Here is a 22,930-nt window from a genome sequence, read left to right as displayed (position 1 = left end):
TGGTTTTCAATAAAAAAAAAAGACAAGACAGGTTACCGGGTTACTTGTTCTATTTTGAATGTTTTCCACTTACATGTAAATTGAAACTCACACTGTTCCTTTTTATGTCTATGTTAACAAAATAAACATCATGTATTAGAAGACAGAGCAAATGTTGATTTTTCTGATCGTTGGGTGGTGCTGACCATGCTGGAGCATACAGAAGCTCCTCCCTAGCACTGACTTATCCTATGATGCTAACTTTGTCATTTAAAATCAGTTGCAGTTCTGGCACAGATTCACTGTAGATGAAACATTCTGTATTTTCCCTTCAGAACATGTGTTTTTTTAATTAAAAAATAACACTTGGAGCTAAAGATAAGCAGTTTTATTATTTTACCTCTGATGTCTGAAGTAACTAACCCAGTTAGCTAACATTGGCCTACACGTCAAGAGGCTAGAGTACATTAATAGTGAAATCATTAACATTATTACATTTTCATAAATTAAAATGTATTACAGTGAGTAGTTATCCACTCCATCTTTAAACATAAGAGATATATTTTCTTTTTTAAAAACCTTTTTTTTTACCTAAAACCACAAAAACCAGAAAATAAAACTGTTCCCCACTTTTCTTTTTCCATTTGGACCCCGGATTTATTGGATGTTACATACTCAGACCATTTATGACCTAGTGCGGCCTTAGAGGCATATTCAAGATAGAGATAAATTAATACATTCAAACTACACTTGCAAAGCGATGTGATTGGAACCAAAACCAGCATACAGAGACATGATTTTGTTTATCCCTGATGTAATACATGGATGACTAAAAAAAGGCACAGGAGAACTACTGGAAAAACTGTCGCAGTGTAACCTGTCTGTCAGTGAGAGAGGGTTGGCTGTTTCAGGCTCATCACAGTTAGCCACTGAAGGGCCTGGTCAATAATATTACTGTATACCTGTAGGTGGCGCTTCACAGCTGTTGTTCACATCCTCCTGCAGGACAAAGAGAGGAAAGACATTCTTCAGATCATGGGTGTGGGCTTTTGTTTTGTTACATCAAGGGGAAACTGGCAGAGCTCTACTGATGTATAGTGATGACTAGGGTGGGAGGGGCTATAGCAAAGGCTAGTGATGTAATTACAGTGCAGAAAAAGTTTTATAATAAATGTAACAGTATTATAATATCAGTGTGTTTTGTCTACATTTTAGAGAGCTGTTGTCAGCTCTGTCAGGTGGGTCAGATTTTGGTTTTATCTTGGTTCTTCACAGATGATCAGCTTGCTAATTTTTTATGCTTACTGTACCTCAGTTATATATTCTTATTTTAAAAGTAATACAAAATAAGCCTAAACTGGTTTAAACACCCAACATGTACCTGTATGTACATGTAAATGTACAGTAACATTAAGCATTTGGGAATTTTCTGGGTATACTCAGACCATCCTATAAATCCAGCGGTCTCTGTAAGGTCTGTCAAACTCATGCAAATTCCTTCAGTTTTTAAGGCCTGCTGCAGTTTCAGAAGGTGAGCATCTACAGAAATGTCTAAACCTTTGCTGGTTTAAAGTAACCTTTGTGAAGATATGCACCTGCCCATTTACAAGGAAACAGGGCTTTTTTAAAGCAGACCCACAGTCAGATGAGATCTGTGGCCCTTCTGAAGTACTCTGTGGCCTCTCTGCAGGTGTTTATAAATACACACGCGCAGCGTGAGTTCTTGGCGCCCATGTAGTCCATTTTTACTTTCTGCATTAATGTGAACAATTTTTTGTATCAGCGAGAGGCAGCAGGGTAATTAGTTTGCATACTGTTTTTCTCTCTTTATTCATCACTAAAGTTTCCTCTGTGGTTTATGTCTCAGGCATAATTAACTTCCTAGCACTCTTCTACAATTTCCCATGTTAAACTCAAGAGACATGATCTATAGAGATGATTTCATTTTTCTCTGTAAGAATATCACTAAACCACAGTATGATAGTGAGCAAAAGATTAGTCCTACTGATGTGTTATTCTATTTGTGCATGTGTGCATTTAGAAAAATACAGAATTTAGGTTATGATTATCTGTTTTCAGCATGAATCACAATGTTTAATGATTCATCAATGACTCTTGTATGTTTAGTGATTTTAAGTATTGCATAGGTGATTGGGCTTAGGTTATGAAGTGATTACAAAAAGCTCTGAGAAGACTTCAGCACCTGCTAAATGGCAATGAAATATTTATTTCCAGTCCAAACAGACAGTCATGCTGCTCTGAAAAAAAAAATTCATTACTGTCATTTAGCAGATGCTCATTTCCAGAGCAACCTACACAGGTAACAATTCTACATGTTATCCATTTATACAGCTGGATATTTACTGAGGCAATTCAGGGTTAGTTGCCTTGCCCAAGGGTACAGTGCCCAAACGTGGAATCGACTCAACAACCTTTTGGTTATGAGCCCTGTGCCTTACCACTATGCTACACTGCCACCCCCAAGCAACAGTATTAAAAATAGACTGTGTTTGTACAGAAGCTTTCAAACTACTTGGGCAAAGGGTTAGGATGGGCGGGGCTGACTCACCACAACCACCAACAGAAGCATAACCTGACTGATGCATGGTGCAAGTTTTGCAGCAGAACACTCAACACACATTATCTGTGGTGGACAGGGAGGGGTGTATTTCACCAGCCAAACTGTCAGTTATACTATATGTAACTAAATAAGCTTCATAACCAAATAGGAATTAAAAAAACACATTTCTTTAGAAACATTCTAAATACTTGGTGCATGAGAGCAAGAAAATTTTAGGTTGTGATGTGTAAACAGACAAACATATGCTGGTTTTATCATGACTTGATTTTAAAAATCAACTTGCTTCAATACCTACATTTTTCTTCCGGAGTCATACCAGATGACAAGTTGCTGTCACTAATAAAGTGGTGTCTCTTTTCAGTTTCAGACTTTTTTCTGTGTGGTGAACCACTGAGGGGGAAGTTCATTTGCCCACAGCATGTGAACCATTTTAACCCTTTGTGTGAAGCATTTTCTTTATACAGCAATCCTCTAACAATGCACAATGTCCATTGAGATTCCACAACAGAGTGCAATTAATACATCTAAATAGGTAAGCAGTAAAAACAGCAGGCAGTCATTTAAGCCAAAGAGCATCCCTTACACCTTCCATGCAGTTACACCCTCATGAACACTGAATGGAAATTACACATATTTTCTTTGCACAGTGGAACACCCCACCCCACACAAATACACTTTCATTAACCGTAAATACTGTAGCTTTTTTTTCTAAAATCTATCAGCAACTCTGCTTGCCAAAAACATAAATTTTTTCACATTCATTGTGCATAACATTAAAAAATCAGCCCATTTTTCACTTTAAGAGGAAGCACCCTCCTCCAGGTTCTCGTTTGCTCTTTCGTAGTTCAGTGTTGTGACACAGAACGTCCCCACTCTCCGGAGCAATAAAAAGCTAACCCCGCCTTTCAGGAAGTCCTTTACTGCAGCTAACTTTTGCAATATCATTAGTGTATGAGCAGTCATATGTTGTTGTGCTGCATATGATCACCCTAAATAACTGTGGTTTCTCAACAACATAAAATAATTTTGTAAACCACACTAGCAAAGAACTATTGTATCTCTTTGACTCAAATGTACCACTGCTAATTATGTGTGCTTTGCTCTTTGTAACATGTCTCCAGATTTAACTAACGCTAATGATATCTGTGTTCAAATTTGGATGTTTACATCCGCTTCATGTCTGTGATGCTGTACTTTAAACTGTTGTGGAAATTCCAGAGGAAGTCAACATTTTAGTCTGTGAGGGTGAGATGACTGCATTCAAAGTCACTCAGACAGGCAAAACAGAACCTGAAGGTCAACCTGTTCTTAAACTGTTATCAATACAGAATCATTGAATTTGTGCAGATTGAGAAACTCTTTTCAAATCCAAGAAGTCTTAACAGGGTCCAAGAAGACTTCTACACGTCCAGGTATCACTGAGTGAAACTGAATTGGTCTCTAGTGTTCTACACCAGAACATGTCACTGCAGCATCAATTAGGTGAAGGTGAAAATATAACCTACACCAAAAAATGCATGAAATGTAAACTCAGCAGGATGATGGATGTGTCATTTCAATCCCATAATCAATTGTTTTTGTCCATATCAAACAGAATACAACACTTACAAGATATAATACACTGAATTTCACCACCATCTTATTTCATGTGTCAAAATGGCGTTTTCTCTCATTTGTAAAAAATCTCCTTAGACCTGTTGAAACATATGACTGTCAATCATCACTGAACAATGCCAGCATTGGTAAAGAATCAATTTCACACCTCTCTCAATTCTCAAAACATAAAAATAGTCAGTAATCTTTCTGGTAGTGTTGCTGTAAAAGGCACTGGCGTTCACCCAACACAATATCTGATGCATATTGTCTGGATTCTGGAGGTACTACCGTATATGTAGTTACATTTGAAAGTCAGGTAATTTTATGTGCTCAATTTTCACACAAAATGAGGCCAAGAAGGTGAGAAAAGTTAAAACATATGTGGTGGTTCTTATGTACAATGTTTTTTGGTCAATGTGTATAGTAAGATAATACCTCACAGATTACACTTTGTTTGCAGTACAGTATTGCCAACTTATTAATACCATTTATAGAACAGGCTTGTGCCCATTCACCATAATTACTCCAATGTCGTTACCTAAAAGCTGAAGGTGTGTGTACTGTGAAGACTCACGTCGCATATTTTTTACAATTCTAAAAGATGTCAAAGACGAAGTAAACCTTTCTAACTTGACACTTTCACTTTGTATCTTTCAAAATTAAAGCTGTGTCAAGTCGAGCTCAAACGTGATAAGAAACAAACGGCCCACATCATGGATGAAGCGTAAACAGTTTGGAAAGGTGTCAGTGGATATATTTACATTTGCTACGTTGTTTAAGTTCTACCGTTGATCAGAGATTCGACTGTCACCGTCACCAGTGAGGATGCAGTCTCTATGCTGCTGCCGGTGGCCGCATTCAGTGTTTCGCGTGCTGAAGTTCAGCGACTTGTACTCACAGCATCAAATAAAGTTGCGAAGGACTTATTGGTGTAGTGTTCCGTGTACTTTATTCAAGGCGGTCTACCGAGAGCAACAAATGTTTTTTTGAATTCCTGCCACCCGTCCATCATTGCGGCAAGTTGACCTCGAAGATTCACTTCCATCTAAACGATAGTTGTCTGCTTGCGGAGGCTTACTGGGACTTACCGGAAACCAAACTTTAGAAAAAATTGTTTCGTAGCACTGAGTCAAAAGAGGAAAAAGGAGACAAGAAACACCAGGGTTGAAACTTTTGCAGTTCCTATTTTGCCCATCCTCGCGTCATGGTGGATATAAGAAAGTGGACGGCTGAGAGAAGAAAACTATTTTTATGTTGTAAAAGATAAATTCGTCATCGCGTGTTTTCGTACAGACATAACGGATCTTAGTTTTTTCTTATCATGGAAGATGTGAGTATGACTCGCAATGGGCAGAGTTTTGGTAGGGTCCAAGTTGCTTTCGCTGTTTACTTTCACATCTTAATGTTTATGTACATAAAGGATGCACATATTTGTATAACTGGGCAGAGGACATTCTTATACGTATTACGATGTCAAATAAATACTGTCTCAACTTTCTACTGAGATGCCATTAGTAGGCTACTCAGTGAGTCACGAATCACAAAGTTTTTCACTTCAAATCAAAGCCGGGTACCAACTAACAGACTAAATGTTATTTGTAATTTTGAGAGATTAGTTTAAAAACGAAAAAGTTACGCGACCGATGTCAGTGTTTTAGCCTGCCCTGGGAGATGGCTTCGCTATCTTGGTGGTTCGATGCTGATTGTATGTCGTTTGATTATAACTTTTTGCCTTGAAATAATAACAAACAAGTTGTATAAAGGCTCTCAGTTTAAGCGTTTCCATGGTAACTGAATGACACCCATTTGTATTTAATATTTTAAGAGACTGCGTTACTATTTTGTCATTGTGATTTGGATAAATATGAATTTTAAAACGGCATAGCAGGAGATTACTAGACGACCCGTGCTTTCCGGCCTGTCTGTGCTTTGTAATATCACAAACAGCTGTAGAACTGAGCTCTTACGCACCTGCCAACCTGCAAGCCCCGCCAGCTCTGCTGCTTTGCAGTTTAAAGAGCTACCAACCCAGTCCTTTTCGGACCAAATGACGTGCCTCCAGCCGGCTCTTCAGTGACCATGGTGATGCATGAAGAAAACATAGGAGGGGCTGCGCTTGTAATGCAAACATTGTGCAACGATCCACGACTTTGAACACGTCCATGTGCTTGAAAAATTAAGTTCATCTTATTAACTCGTAGCGAATTGAATGACACTATATCACCACCATCAGTGATGATTTCATATTGCTTGGCGCATTTGGCATTGTTTTCACGATTACATAAACCTAGAAAACATGCCTGTAACCTGCTATCCATTTTGTGAGATTTTAACCTTTTGAGCAGTTCCATTCAATTTCGCGTTTAGATATGACTTGTCACGGTAGTATTAAGGCCAAGCTTCAATGGAGTAGTTACAAACGAAAGTTTATTAATCTTCCGTTAGAACTATTGTTTAAGCGAAAGAGAGGGAAGAATTTCAGGAACTATAGCATAAAACAGGAACTAATACAAGTCAGTGACAGTAAATTGTCATGCTATTATTACAACCATGGACATGGCTCTGCGGGGTTATGATTTATAGCGAAATGTTACTAATGCGCCCTATTTCGTTTGTTTGAGAATGGTTCTGTACTGTTTAGATGTTGCTTAATTGGAATTTATCATGTGTTTCCTGTGCGAATTTGTGTGTCTTTTCAAATTTATGAGTGTTAATGTAAAATTAAGTAGTGGAACTATTCACTTATGCGTAGTTACTCACACTCATTACTTACTACACACACAGGCTAATGCAATTGTGCAAGTGTCTCCAGGAATGTAATTTCGTAAAGCGTACCCCTTTTGTCATGGCAAAAGCTCAAACAAGAGTTCATTCGTTATCGTGCTGAATACGATGTCCTCATATCCCCTTAAATTGTATTTGCATATGTCATAAGTAATAGAGCAAATGCTCTTGCTGTGAGCGCAATAGTAGATTACTGACTGGTAATGTGGCACTTTTCCACTTCACACGTAATGTTTCCGCTTTCTGCCTTAATCAGAGAACGGTCTTTAGCTTCACATTATTTCTGTAGCTTTCTAAATCGGTAGTCGTCAGGTTTAATGCGAGGGAAATTCACTGTCAAGGACAGCGTGCCAAAAAGTTACAAAAAAAAAAAAAAAAAAAAATGTGCCACTTTGGCACTGATCATGCATTCTGCTGTACAAGACAAAGGACTCATCCTCAAAAACACTGAAGCATGTAGCATACAATAAGCGTGTAGTTTGTAGTTCCTACAAAATCAAGCAAACCTTTTTTATTAGTAGTTGGGGTGGATGTGTGTTGCTGTGGGACTTCCTTCCATTTGTTCTAGGCCTTAATTTATGAAGGCTGTGTGTTTCATTTGTTCCCTCACAGACTAATTGGACACTAGGTGACACTAGGGGGGTTTTTGAGGGATGGTGGGTTGATTGAAAGGGTGTATCAAAAGCATATGACAATTTATTTTTCTTTACTGCAAATCCCAGCAAAGTGGTTTTTAAGCGCATCAAACTTTATTTATTTTGTGAATATTAATTGCTTGTGGGTCACTTTACTTTTCCAGAAATGATCAAATCTGTTATTAAGGAATGACCTCACATCAGTTGGTCTCATTCCTTGTTAAGAAAAGTGTCTGTTTGAAATTCAGCTATCAAAATCTGATGCCAGCTTGACACAGCTGCATTGTAGATACAATGCCAGATGATTTTCCATTATGTACCATCGTTTAACTGAGCAGCGTTCTAATTGCCTAGCTAAATTTCCAGCAAGTTCTGAGTTTTATATATATATAGTTTTACAGCAACCCAGATTTCAAATGGTTGCATTTTTGTACAGGGATCTTAATCGGCTATTAGGCTAATGTAGCATTATTCCACCATGATTAGGGAGTGAGTCCATCATCCTCCATGTCTGCAAACAGCTGTTTTGTAGAATAATTTTCCCCTCCACACCCACTCTGGCAGAGCACAGTAGCCTTGTTTGTGGTGGTCTGGTTCCCCCCCAGCATGAGAAGAATAGAGGGCCCATCCCAGTGTGTCCTGTCCCTGACATTGTGACACCCTGGGGTGCCAGGCTTCAGGTGTGCATCCACATTTCCCCTGTCAACTATGTATGACATGGTCACAATAGACCCCCCCAGTTTGTCAATGCCTTCTCTTTAAGTGCGTTTGCATGATCAACACTAGCAGATGCGGTTTGTGAAGGGTAGTAAACAAAGTGAAAGTGGAAAAATACTCCTGTTGACCACTGTAAAGACATCCTGTGGAATTTCCTTCTATAGTTCTGAGAGCCCAGGAGTTCTGCCAGACATTTTGAAGGGGTACCTGCGTTCTTATTCAGCAACAAAGGATGAACGCAGGGACGGATAATATGTCTCATATAGTGTCTGCATGGTGCCTGAAGTGAATTTTTGTACCTGTTCTATACCTATCAATACTGTTGTGTGCTGCTTGTGCTTTTTCTGTTGTCCCTCTTCCTCACGCCTCTCATGTTAGTCCTTTGATCAGTTCCCTTTTACTGGAACCCTGTTCCTTCTTGTAATTCATTACACAACCTTTGCATGGTGGTACAGCGTTGTTAACCATTGTCACACCACCTCTTCCATATCTTTGTACTCCCATTTCTAAATTACCTGCTTTGATCCCTAGTGATGGAATGAATTATACAGTATTAGGGTATTCCACTGATATTCTAATATCCATTTACATTTACACATCTCACTTAGCAGGTGCTCTTATTCAAAACGATGCACAAGATAAGTACATTTAACATTATGTTTACATTTTTGACATCCAGTTGTACCAGATGTGAAGGCATTTAATGTTATATTTACATCTACTCAGAGCATCCAGCAAAATGACACAAAACGTTGCACAAACAAGGACACCAGCATCCACACTTGAAGAGTCAGTGTCAAACACAGGCTGAGACCACAAATGTACACCTGGCCTAACACAGAAGTGCAACACAATATATCCAGAAGGGGTATACCAGTCCAGCACAATACCAACATACTCAGGGCCTCCTCCAGTGGCCTCCCTAGCTGGACTCTCACAGACAGTCTTTGTACAACCGAGTCTTCCTGTGACGAGGCTGAGAAACGAAGCTGCCGTTTCATTGTGGACACACCCAATAAATGACCTGTTTAGCTAAAGAGCAGACGAGCAGCTAACTGAGAGAGGAGAAGCCTAATCTACTGACTAATTAGGCTGCCACGTGAAGTGCACTAACTAAAACTAACCACAAACACAAAACAATAACAATCACTTGATTGCTATACAACACCACGTGAATTCTTGCAGTGCTAAGCAATGCTGTGAAAATACAACACAGTTTCCTCAAAAAGAAATTAGTACAGTGATACTTAGCTTAGTTCTGTTGAGATAACAAAGTTCACACTATTCAAATGACACCCACCCTGAAATAATTTTCTTTCACAGGTTTTTTTTTGCCAGCTGAGAAGGGGAAGCCTAAACTAGACCAGCAGTGAAAATGCACCAAGGCAAAACAACAAATATCTATGCAATACATTTTACATGCCTTCAGTTTGCTTGACTTTTATCTCTCAGATAATCAGTATTATCCCTCTGACCAACCCATGTGATTATGCTCCAGATTTGAATGTTCTGTGGGTTATTTTTGAAACGTCAGCGCTGTAAATATGTTAATTGCAATTCCAAATACCATATTCCATATGTCTTACCTAATATTCATTCAAGTATTATGGGCGGTATGTCTAAGCTTACAGGAGATATAAATCTGAAGTTTTTCATGGTTTCTGTAGAATGCTTTTATTTATGTTAAAATTTTCAATTTGTCATTCATTTGTCATCCATGAAGATTTGTATATTTTCAACTTTCTATGTTTTGGCAGGTGACTGTTGACATCATCACAATGACCTGACAAGGACCCCTCTGTAGTTAAAACATTGTTATGATTTTTTTTTCCACTTGTAAATACATCACTTTCAGGGAGTTGTACATCAGTAAACCTCAATACACCTGTCCTTACTGCATTATTTTTGCCAAGCACTTGCGTAAAATATGAATGCACATTCCACTTTCAGATGTGTGTTCCCCTCTGTAGTCCACTCCATTTCAGGCTGAAACACCAGGGTTGTCTCACCGGTGCTCCACTGCAAAGGGCAAGGTCATTTTTCCAGGCGAAATACTCTCTCCCTCACTTGCCAGATGGGAATCGTGTGTGGGTTTGCGGGCGAGACATTGATTACTTTCTCTCTCTTGCCTTCCCATACACTGCAGGGTGTGAAAGGGGACACAGCCAAGCCCAAAGAGGCCAAGTGCACAGGCAAAGCAGGCTGGGTAAAAAAATCCTCTGGGAAGTTTCTGGGAACCTATAAGGACCGTTTCATCCAGCTGGAGAAGACTGAGATAGTGGTCTATGAGAATGAGGTAGAGTGAACTGTACTTGGTTAAAGACATGTACCGTATCAGTCCCCAGGAAGAAAGTTTCTTCAGGAAGTTTTTTTTTCATTATTTTTTTACATTTTTTTTTTTACATGTGTTTATGTTTTTGAACAAATACAAAATAAGAGCAGGAAGCTCTTGCTGAAAGAACAGACATTGTTGACAGTGCTCTTCCTCTCTGCTTCCAGATGTGCAGAGTAGAGGAGCCTGTGTCATTTAAGTAAAGATAAATATGTGCTGTTAGCATAAAACAATAATGTGAATTGTCCCGCTGTTTTGTGACAGGTTATGTCATTGTTTTACAGATGTTTGAATCCCTAAAATATAGCTGCGCTGAGTATTTGCACAGCTGAGGTCGAGGAGTATGTCATTCATGAGCTATTTCACATCATTCTAAAATTTCTGCATCTGTTTTCTTACTTTTACTACTTGAGACTGGAGTGTGTGTCATGTCAGTTCCTTGTGCAGCAGAGAGCTGAATTATTCTTTAGACTTTTGAAGACATTGCAGTGGCATTAACCAGAGTTAAGCTGCTGAGGGTACTGATATGTGTCAGAATTGCCTCTCTGTAATTGAGGCCTTACGAAGTGAACACACTTTTGTCAAAAAGAACAGCATGATGTGGTCCAAAATAGATGGAGTATCTATTTTACTCGCTGCAGTATCGTGCCTAAATTATTACAGTTGTGAGACTGAAGTTGAACTCTTGGAGACTGGTTCATTCAGAAAGGTGAATAATTTTTTAAAGCTATAATTTGGTTCTGAAAAATGAACAAGATGCTTCCTCTTTGGTGCAGGATTTACAGAACTGCTTAGAACGAGTGGACCTGGAGAACTATGAGAAGTGCCACGAATTACGGAGCGCGTTCAAGAAGAAGAACAGGCTGGTTCTTATACGATCACCCAAGTGTGGGAATAAGGTGAGTTCTGTCAGGACCAACGTGTTGGGTGTCTGGGTACAGAGTCTTGATATGTTTTCCTGAGCATTGTGGGTCCTTGAAGATACATCAGGTCATTGACCGCTACACAGCAGCTGACAAAGAGATCAGAATATGTGCAGATAGCCACAGAGTCATTGTATTGTCATCAGCACAGGACAGACCTGGTCCTAACTCACCTGCTGTGTCATTGGTTGTTTTTTAGCAGATATTACTGCGCTGTTAGTGAAAAAAGCTACTGTCTCAAATGGAACTGCATATGCACAAGTACATTTAATCAGCTGTGGGCAACTAAGATTATTTTAAAGACATCTAGTCAAAATGTAAAATTTGATAGTTTTTATGATTGTTGTGTGTTTCACCCTGGATCGTACCCTGACTGACCTCTTGTTTACACAAGCAGGCCTTACTGTTCAGATGGAACTTTTCATCTGAGGGACTGGAGGAATACAAAGCCCAGCCTAAAAATGTTATTCTACAATTGTTTTTCTACAATCATCTCTCAATTGTAGACACCAAGGATCATGTGTAGAATATATATTGTGGGTGTGTCAATTGTACTCAGTGACAAATGAATTTTTGAAAAAATTGAGTGAAAAGTTAACTGATTTAAAAGAAACTACAGTGAAGCTACAGGCAATGCTTGTAAAGGCCTTCAACCTGACAAGTGGCTAGAGGAGGAGGCAGGCTTTAGGCTTACAGGACCCTAGTCTGAATGTGGAGACATGCAAGTATTAGATACATTTCCTCCCTCAAGGAGTGGTCATTTTTGGTAACGGTTAAACCCTGTCTCTTAGCAATCAAGCTGTTAAAGGGAAAGGCGTGAAACGCTTGGCCCACCCCTACTTAAACTCTCTGCCTCATGACACAGGGAAGGTTTAGTCCTTCTCTCTGATCCTCCAGGGCTCTCACTGAACCACTTGAAGTTTTAGATCCGGGTGTGCAAATACTTCAGGCCGCATCAAAACGGCCTCAAACCAGAATTCTTGGTTTGGAGACTCGGTGCTCAACAGAGGTAGAGGTGACTCACTGGGTAACGATCTGGTCAAACACACATACACTGTAAGTAATAGCTACTGGCCGGGGGCATTGGGCGCCATAGAGGTGCAGTCATGTATTTTCTAGAGTTGCTGTAGAGGTAGCACCGCAATGAGACACTCTGTATACACTGGCACACAGGCTAAACTAACAAGAACCCCCGTCTCTATAGTGATATACTGAGAACAGGAACAGAACTGTGTGCCGTTGTATAAGACTGCCTGTTTGACACTCTCAGAAATCTACTGACAAAGCGGAAACAAGCTTTCTTGTACTGATGTGAGAATGAGGTGAGATGAAGCCTATATTAGGTGTTGTCAGTCATCTGTTTGTAGGTGTTAGAAGAATTTTTGTGGCCTCCCAAGTAGCTCAGTGGATAAAGTCCTCACCTTCAGTGCAAACTGAGTTCTATGGCCCTAGTTTGATCCTAGCCATGTCATCAGCTGACATTAACCAGTAGCCCACAGCTGCAGAACAAATTGTCTACATTCCCTGGGGGATAAACGTTGGCATATTGACAGAGTTTGCTTGTCTCGTGGCGCCCAGGCACCCTGCGATTCTTCAGGTACCTACAAGTTGCTCCGATGACGTCAGCAGAGTTGTGTCTACCCTCTAGTGAGCACCCACTCCACTGTAGCACGTTGTGTGTCGCAGTGCAAAAAATAGCTGCGTGCATGTGTAGTGGAGTGTGGAGGACTGCATTTTGCTCCTGTGCGAGCGCAAAGGTTGTTGCGGTGAGACGTGTCTAGTATACAATTCAGCGATTCCAAAATAGGGTTTTGTAAAGGGGGAAAAGCATTCAGAATGAAAGACTTTCCTTCCTGTAACAAAACACTACTCAAAACACTGCTTCAAATCAGTGTTTCATCGATGGATCATGATAGTGATAGCTACGCCCATTTTTAAGGGTTATGAAGCCTCACTCTCCCATTACTGCTGTCTGCCCTGAACGAGCATGCATGTACGATTCAGCTTTAAACAAGGCTGTCTGTTTAATGGGTGGCACTGGTCTTTATGTGCTCAGCTTTTCGACACGAGACAGAAATGTCACATAATTAAAGATGCAAGGGTTGAGCTTCGTTCTGCTCGGCCCATTATCGCCTGTCTGTAACCACCACCAGTCTGGGTAAATGTAATTTTAAAAAAACGGTGTGGTGAAATTGCTAGACCTGACCACACAGTACATAAGTTCAGTTTGAAAAAAAGGGCCTTCCTCATCTGCCTGCATGTCAACTCTGCCCAGCTGGAAAGGAAGTGAATGGGAGATAACACAAGCGCAGTGTTTTTAACCCTATTTTCCCTGAAGTTACAGGCAGTGGATGTCTATCAGACTTCAGCCACAGCTGTTGGTAAAAAGATACCATTTTCTGTACAGGGGCAGCAGGTGATTCTGCAGCCATTATTTTGACCTGTGTCTCTAGTGTTTTTCTATCATTTAATTCTTGAAGGAAGAGAGTAAACCTGAATTGATGTTTTCATTGAAGCTTCTCTTAACTTCCTAGCAAATCTTTAGCATCAGAGCAAAAAAAATCTAATATGAAATGCAGAGCAGATAGACTGGACTTACTGCAGTCACTTCTGATAAACTCTCTGTTGGTATGAAGCCATATTTTCTCACTCATTCAAAATGCAAGTCCTGCTGGGTAGGAATGGTGGACAGAAATGATATTGTATGGTAATGGTTAATCATTGCAAATTTTTTTGTAGATGTTGAAGGTGTCTGGTGTAATGGAACAGTTTGTCACATATTTCTTGCAATTGTTGCATCACTCAGATATTGGAATCCAAGATAGAATCCAAGACTCTTATTTCCCATGTTAGTTTCTGATGAGTGCTAACTTGAAGTGAAAATGCTAACTTGAAGTCACACAATAACTGACACAGTATGTTCTAACTTTATTTAATATAAAAAATCAAATTCACAACTGTTTTTTGCAAAAACTGTGCACCGTGGAAACTAAATGTAAATGATACCTCCAGCTGTCACGGAGCATATATTTCCATGGCATGTACAGATGGCTTGAGGTGGTGGAAATACTCCTCAAATGGAAAGTAATGATGACAGAGATAATACAAAAGAGCACAAATTCTGAAAGTATGTTATACCCTAAATCACAGACAATTCGATAGAACTCTAACTTGAACATTAACTTGAAACAGCCCCCCCCCCCCCCCCCCCCCCCCCCCCCCCTCGCCTCCACCTACCACTACATGATAGGATCGAACCACAATAACCATCTGACGTCTTCTTCCAGCATCTCTCATGAACGTGTCTCACAGACTCGGACTGGGCGAAGTGGTAAAGCGCTGTATTACTACCAGATGACGAGACAGCAGAACTGGCTGGCAGGTCAGACCAGAGCAGATGTCGGAGAGAGGCCTTTCGAAAGAGGCTGCACTGAAAGCCAGTAGCTGAACACCGCATCCCGCGTCTCACTTTTTCCTGCCAGTCTAGTGCAGCCACCAGCCAGTGAAATGACTCAGGCACCGCCTTGTACAGCTTTATTAAAAATGCTGCAGTTTTTACAGAGGTCTGGAAAGAGTATTTATGAAGCTGAGCCTCGCTGTGGTATAAATGTTATTAAACGTCATGAATGCTGTAGAAATGAAGTTTGCTGGTGTTGTTTCAGGGGAAAAAATACAACATACAACAACCTGGTAGTGTTCTGTAAAAAGCTCTTTTCTACTTTAGTCCACATACAGTTTTGTTATGCTGTTATTCAGAAGTAAACTGCCATTACAGCACTGTATCAGCACAGCTGAGAATCCCTCATGCTGATAGGCCGTATTCTTCAGTTAGTATTACCAGCTGCAGGGAAGTAGGGTTAATACTTAAATACATTTATTACTTTTCCAGTGTGGGTAATTGCAGCTTAAATAAGCCGTGACACTGGCTATGTGCTTGTTTGTATTTGAAACCAGAGAGTCATAGCGAAGCCCCTTTTAAAGTCTCCTGGTGGGGACCACATGCAGGGCCTCACAAGACACAGCAGCCCAAACAAGCTTCACATTAACCAAACAGCTCACAACAATAGGCTACGTAATAATAGCTTTTATAATAACGAAAACATAAAGTAAGTGTAAACATCACAGAGTTTAATTTATATTTCACGATGATCTATCTGAAAGTTAGTAATCCCAGGCTGAAAAAGGGAGCAAACCGTCTTCGCAGACACACAAGCAATTCATGCATGTTCAGAATTTGTCGTAGCCTTGTGGACTCAGCAGGATTTTTAGGCCACAGGCTTTGTCCCAGGAGAAACAAAGACCCCTGGCTTCCTTTGGTAAACACATTCAAGGATATACGTGTATATTGTTGTTGCTACCTATTATATCCTGTGGATGTCTTTTCTGGACACAGAGTTTCTTATCTTCAGAGATGTCTGTGCACTAAGCTGTACGACCTCTCCAGCCAGAGCTGTCGGCTCCCAGCCAGCAGAGGGGGGTTTTAGGCCCATGGCCAGCTCTGGACTCTCTGTTTGACTGTGGTCAAGTCACTCGTATACCTTGGATCCCTGGGAAGGCTTGGCTAAGCCTTTGATTCTCTATGTTGCTTGCAAAGTTCTGTTTTTCCTAAAGGTATATCAAGAGGTCAATGTTATAATGTTGCCAGGAATAAATAAAAAAAGATTAGGTGGGACCAGGGGCTGCTTAGATTTTGTTTTCTCAGTTTTTGCCACTTCTGTGTGGTGTGCACTAAAAATAGTTACTTAAGAGTCACTTAAAAGGCACCTAAGGTTATACTGTGAGGTGATAAAATTCAGGCAGTGTATTTGCTTGGGTGTACCAAGCTTTTATAAATCAGCCTTTTAAAGTCCATGTAATTGGTGTGTGTTTAGTGCAAACATTTTCCCCTGGGTTGTAGTTGAAAAACCTCTAGAAAACATCGATCTATTTACAGGCTCTAATTATATAAACAATGATGAATTCTAATTGTAAGACAAAGTCTTGATAATTTTCCAGAGGACAGTACAATGTGCCCTTTAAAAGTGCTATCAGTAAGTGCCAACAACTAGTGTAAATGGCAGACAACATAAAAGTTCTGCAGTCATTACACCGGTGACAATATCTCACTATGCCATATGAACACCCTATTTTTTGTGAATAAAAAGAGATGGATAATCATGTCAGTGTTGTTTTGCTACCACCTATCTCAATGAATTTGTTTGGTTTTACCTTCCCTTCCTACAGCTAGCTTATTATTCCTGTGAGATACACAGCAGCTGTAACTGTGGTCGTTTCTGTCTTATAATGTGATCTAGCGTAACACTTCAGTGAGATCTGGCTGCAGCTGATTTTTTGCTGTCAATTAAAAAAACAACCTCCTATCTACAACCCACAACCACACCCAATGTGAGATGGAACAGTCTAAAGTGAAATATAACCTTCAGATGAAATGAGGTCAGTGCTTTGCATCACAGGTCACCAGGTCAAAGGTCATGAAGTTGACTCCAGACAGAATCAAGAGGAGGGTTTGTTTACTTTGAACCTCATTGTTACTTGATGGTTGTAGGCATTTACATCAGTTGTGATGATGTCAATTATTTTTTCCCCTTTTTCTAATGACTACTCAACACCAAGTTGAAAACACGCGTATTCCCCTGATGATAGTAGCTAGGCGGTGCGACAAGGGAACTTTGGCCAACCTATCTACCTCTATCCATGGTGGAACAAAGCCTTTGTGGACTCTATGTTATCATCAGAAGATGGCACAGCTGTGGGGCTTGACCTTGACCTTGACCTCCTTGTCCAAGCCACTTGTTAGCCCATTATTTGTAAAGGTAAAGACAATTATTATTACATAACACACTTTGTAAGAATGTAGAATATGCATGTAAAATGTTCCCCATACAATAATGTGGGTTTTGTGTAGACAGAATTGGTAATACTTAGCTTTAGAGTATCAAGTAACAGCAAAAGTGTTTGAAGATCAGCATGCTATAGTACACCCAGTGTAGGATCCAGCTGTTTGTATAGTGTAGAGGGGGCCTGTGCTTCTGGCAGGTGGGATTCCACCTAAAGAGCACCTTTTTAGACCATAGAACTGTCCAAGACCAAACAGTGTTTTTTATATGAAGATTCTGGCCCAGCCACTGAAATTTTTGAAGAAAACTTTATTGATAGGAACATTAACCTTCATTCAGCCAGAATAATTTGTTTGAGATGGTAAATGCAGAACAACCTTCTGGCTTTGTTGGTTGTTATCTTTCAGTCAACAAGAGTGTTCATAGTTGTTCATAATGAGCTGTCAAGAAATAAAATGAACAGTTAGATCGGACTTACTGGACAAACCATGGGCCAAAATTAATTTCTGCCAGCACGGGTATTTTAGTAACTTGGCTGTCAGGCAAGCCTCTCCATGGATACACCAGCAATGTTGTGTAAGTCTAGCGGAGGCTGAGAGAAACAAAAAGCTTCTTAAGGGGTTGTGAGCACACTTCCTCAGCCTCACCCTGTAGAATCTTAATTACTTCTAGGATCATGCAATTAACATCTGTCATTTCTGTCAGGCAAAGAGGTCCATTATGTCTGTATCAGAATGCTTATTTCAATTACAGGCCTGTCTCCAAACATCAGAAGTGGTTTGCAGTTGTTGTGGCTTTGACGTTGTAATTAAAACAATGGCTTCATCATCCTGTACCCTCAGTCGTAACAAATATTGTGGGCTTGTCTTGATGTAAGTCTGGTTCATTTCCAAGTGAAGTGCTTTTAGCTGTTGTCAGGTGTAATATTGTTGTGCTCCTGTGTCAGTCTTAGTGCATTTGTAAAGGTGATATCACTAAAATGTGTCGTTGTATCCTTGTGATTTGTAATTTGTATCCTTGTGATTTGTATCCTTTGTAATTTGATTTGATGGTAGTATCACTCTGATTTTTAATTGTAGTATCAATGTGATTTCAAGGTTCATGACATCAAGATTCAGGCTCAAAATCCCGAAGAGAAGGAGGCTTGGATTAAAGCTATCAGTGATGGTATCAGCAGAGCCAAAAACAAAATCTTTGATGAGGTACTCTTTCTTTGTTTCCCTTGACTTTCCTGTTTTTGAGGCACAGTTCAACAGCTGTGTCATACTGTGTTTCCACTCAGCATGGTGCTTAATTCTCATAGGACCAGAGCCCACCCTGATTAGTGAAACAACCCTCTGTCTATTGAAGCACGCTCCCACAATAACTCTAAACAATTTATTGAACCAGTCTTTTCTCTCAACATTCTTTCATGTGTAATTTTTTATTAAACATTTAAGAACAATATTGCTTCTGTTGTGTTCCCAGGTGAAGGTAGATGCAAGTTGTTCTTTGGAGCATGTGACACGCTCAAGACCTAAGGGGAACCAAGGACGCAGACCGCCGACAAGGATACATATGAAGGAGGTATGTGTTAGTATTTCAAAGAAGCCATCACAAATAGGCTTTCCTTTTAACATGCGGTACCCTTTGGACTAAGGGGCAGAATTCTGTTTTCCTGCTTTGCATTACGCAAAGCAGGAGTGAAATGCCGGAAAAGTAAACAGTTTCTATGTAAAGCTGAAGTATCAGTGAATCCTTTGGTCATAAGGCTTGAAACCATTGTATGGCTTGTTCTAATACGACTGAGAGAGGTTAGGAACAGCCTTCTGTTAGAAGGCTACTGAAAGATTTTTCTTCCTGTTGTGAGTAACTCAAAAAGCAAAACAGTGTCAGCAATCTGCCAAAAGCTATGCATGAAAAATGAATCAAGCCTTAAGTCATTTCAGATTCTTTAATAAAGAAAGTGCCAGGTTCACTATACCGTCTTGTAGAATGTTTGGCTCAGACTGAGTTTGCTCTCTCCTCTGTTTCTTTCAGATTGCTAATGTGTCATCAGATGGGATTTTGAGGCTGGATCTTGATGCTGTTGACCAAACACCCAATGGTACCCATCAGGTCAATGCTGAAGAGGATGCCCCTAAAGAAGTTATCAAGCCCCCAATGCCACCATCAAAACTTAATGAGAGCCTACAGGAAACACCTGAGGAGGAGCTCACCCCTGCAAAAAAGGTTCTGAAGCCCCCCATGCCCCCTTCAAAGGGTAACAAACCTAATGTCCCAGCTGAGGGGGACAAACCCAAGGAGGCCTCTCAAGAGACAGAACCCACAACCCCTCCAACGCCTCCCAACAAACCTAAGGACTCTTCAGAAGAGTCTGACGGCACCCATGTCACTCCATCACCTTCAGAATCTCCACCTCCACCTTGCAAAGATCCCATCAAGCCTCCAGCACCTCCGTCTAAAGACAAGAAGCCCACTCAGTCAACAGAAGAAGGGACTCCAAAGTCTCCTGTCAACACTGAAGGCAGCGAGGAAGATAAACTTGAGAAAACACCACCTGACACCCAGCCAAGAAACACCTCAGAGGAAACAGTGAGCGAGGGTGATTCCATTCCCTCTGCTCCTGAGGCAGAAGCAAAGACAGGCTCCGCTATGCCTGAGGAATCTGTTGAAATTGTCACTGATCAGGAGGTGTCTGGCCCAGCAGAAACTGATCCTAAAGTGCAAGATACTGGTTCCAACAGCAATGAGGTGGTGGCTGAAGATCACCCAGCAGCTGCCAAGGAACCATGTGCAGAGACTCTGAAGTCTTCTGTGCATTGGATGAATTCTATGGAACCATCTCCGGAACTAAGCAAAAAGAGCCCTGGCCCACCCACGCCTCTGAAGAAGAAGCCACTGAAGCCGGCGGCTGTTGGTGATGCGGCGTGCAATTTTAAGGAGGGGTCAGTCGATGTTGCTGCCTCTCTGGAAACGAAGAGTGCAAATGGAAATCCTGAAAGAGTTCCTGATATAACAGACCTTGCTCCAGGTGGTCAAGATCTGTCCAAACCTGAAGAAGACGAAGCACCGCCTCCTAAACCCGAGAATGAGGGTGTAGCAGAGGTTCTGTCTTCTGGTGGGACAGAGAATCTGGTGTCACCTGAGAGAATGAAACAGGAAGAGCAGAAGTCCAGTGATGGTGGCCAACATGCTCATGAGGAAACCAAGGATGATGAGACCACGAAAGTCTCTGCTCTGAACAGCAGCCAGGTGCGGTTAAACAAGGATGATGGCACCGCCGAAAAGCAAACCACAGATGGCGAGGCAACACAAAAAGAGAAACCTGTGCAGGGTGCAACCAGGCAAGCGAAGCTTCTGAAGCAGGCAGGGAATAAACGAAGCGTGCAGCCTGCCACCCCTCCCCTGCCCCTCAAGCTGTCTTCGAAGGGGAAATCCGCCTCTCTGGGAGACCTGCTGTCGGAGCCGACGCCGCCGAGGAGCCCGCAGCCCATTGAGGAACTCCCCAGATCGCCACCAGGCGATGACGCCAGCGAGCTACAGAGCAAAGTGGCCCTGGAGCTGGACAACACCGTGGAGCTCCTCGACACAGTGTCCTCCGGACTGAAGGCGCAGGAAGGGGGAGAGCAGGGGAATCTGTCACCTGAGGAGCTGCTGATGAAGGCCGTGGAAAAGCTCAAGAAGGCCGACCAGTTCTTGCGAGAGGCCAGAAGTCTCAAAGAGGCCGGAAACACAGAGAAGAAGAGCAAGAGAGTGAGCTGGTGAACGCAGATGCAAATGAAATGAGGCAGGGGAATTAACGGGCCACTAATGAGTTACATAACAGGAGCTTGTTTTTCCAATGCTGCCAAAAGCCATGCCTCTGGCACACACATGGGCAAAACAAGGTTCTCCTGTCTAAAGATGGTAGCTGAGAAATATATATATATATAATATCATTCTGACAAAGTGCAATTATTTCCATTCCTCTAATAGAAAGGTCAATTTTTAACAAAAACTCTACTGTATTATGATATCTTGGTGGTCACATTCCACTGATGGTGACTTTAGCACAGTTGCTGTGGGTCTAATATTTTGTGTAATATGCTAACTGAATTTGTGTGTTTTTTTCAAAATGTCATCGAATGAATATTTAAATAAGGAGGTTTCTGTTCAGAATACATAATGCTCCTTCATATATCCTAGTTTATAACTGTCACCATCCACATTACAAGCGTACATTTTATGAAACCCCACGTCAATAACACGAACAGAGGTTTCATTATGTATTTCAATAAGAAGTACAGTCCCAGTCTGTTCTACATTAAATGTGTACTGTAACATGAATTGTGTTTTATGGGAAAAATATTCAGGGCTTTTCTAAATCTCAGAGTCATTCCAGTTTTTCTTTGAAGCATTTGTCATATTTTTTGAGGGTTGGTCAGTTTCAGTTTGTTTCTTTGCAGCAATATCTTATTTTCCTAAATTTGTGTACTTTGCCTTGTTAAGGCAGGTATTAAAAATATTGACTATATATTGACTATAACCAATATAAAATATTGACTATAACCATTTCCCCACAAAATGATGCACTGTGTGTATAGCTGAACAGCCAACAGTCATTGAGTTTTATTAGGCTGGGAGATTCCTCTATTGTAAATACATTGTATAGACAATTGAAGGTTTAATTACACTGATTCCACATTTTTTCAGGTAACTGTTTGATATGTTCAATTCAGTCTTGTCGGGACTTTCCAAAAAGCCATAGCCAGCACTGTAAATGTTTTTGATGACCAACATTACTCAGCTGTTCAGAGTGTAGCAGATTTGTTGTAAATAGTATCTCTGTTATTTTCTCCACCATTTCGGTTATTGCCTCAGTGAACCAGATCCTCTGTGAATTTAACAATAGTAATATCCAAAATAATAGTCTTGGTCATTTAAAATGTTCTGTTTATGGTTTGGGGGCAAGGAACCGTTCTGTTAGGTCATCCTGTTGTACCATTTTGTTGACGTAGTCAAGAAATGCTGTCCAATTTCATTTTGGTTGAGTTAACTAACATATGGTGATACTCTATGCACAGTGACCATTCAGACATTTATAAAGTGTCCAAATGTGACTGCACATTGCCTCATACAGGAAGGGGAAACCTGAACCAGAAATTGGGCTCAACTGGCACCTGTGTGGTCGGACTGGGTTGATGTCTGCCTTGATCAAATAGTTGCCTATAGAAGAAGAACTATTTGTAGAATGATGATTATTTGAAAAATAGTAATTATTGTTTGCCTTTAAGATATCAGGCTGTCTTATAGTTTGTTTCAATCAGGGCTTTTTAATGTTGTATAATATGCGTCCTTTGCTTATCTTTCTTACCATTCCAGTTCACAGTCTACAAACCACCTTGCTCATGTCATTTAGATGTAGTACACAGGAACTAGCTACTTCCTGAGTAATTTATAGATCACATCACACTCTTACTCATACTGAAAGGTGTACACAGAGGAACAGAGACGTATTCCTGTATATACTTCTCTGTGTTCAAGGAGTTATTTGTACATTCTTCTGAAGTGCATGCATTTCTGCT

At 40.7% G+C, this 22,930-nt stretch overlaps 1 protein-coding gene across 1 annotated transcript; it reads left to right on the top strand.

Moving 5' to 3' along the window:
• The first annotated feature begins 5,036 nt into the window (after positions 1-5,036).
• On the top strand, positions 5,037-21,210 carry plekho2 (pleckstrin homology domain containing, family O member 2). The gene is made up of 6 exons (XM_036543148.1): positions 5,037-5,486; positions 10,439-10,588; positions 11,401-11,523; positions 18,482-18,586; positions 18,852-18,950; positions 19,404-21,210. Exons 1-6 carry the CDS (start codon positions 5,478-5,480, stop codon positions 21,129-21,131), a joined length of 2,214 nt encoding a protein of 737 aa, XP_036399041.1. The 5' UTR covers positions 5,037-5,477; the 3' UTR covers positions 21,132-21,210.
• Positions 21,211-22,930: the final 1,720 nt, after the last annotated feature.

Source organism: Megalops cyprinoides, chromosome 13 (assembly GCF_013368585.1).
Source record: "Megalops cyprinoides isolate fMegCyp1 chromosome 13, fMegCyp1.pri, whole genome shotgun sequence".
Lineage (NCBI taxonomy): Eukaryota > Metazoa > Chordata > Actinopteri > Elopiformes > Megalopidae > Megalops > Megalops cyprinoides.
Note: the sequence above shows the minus strand (reverse complement) of the source record. Positions and strands in the feature narration are given on the sequence as shown.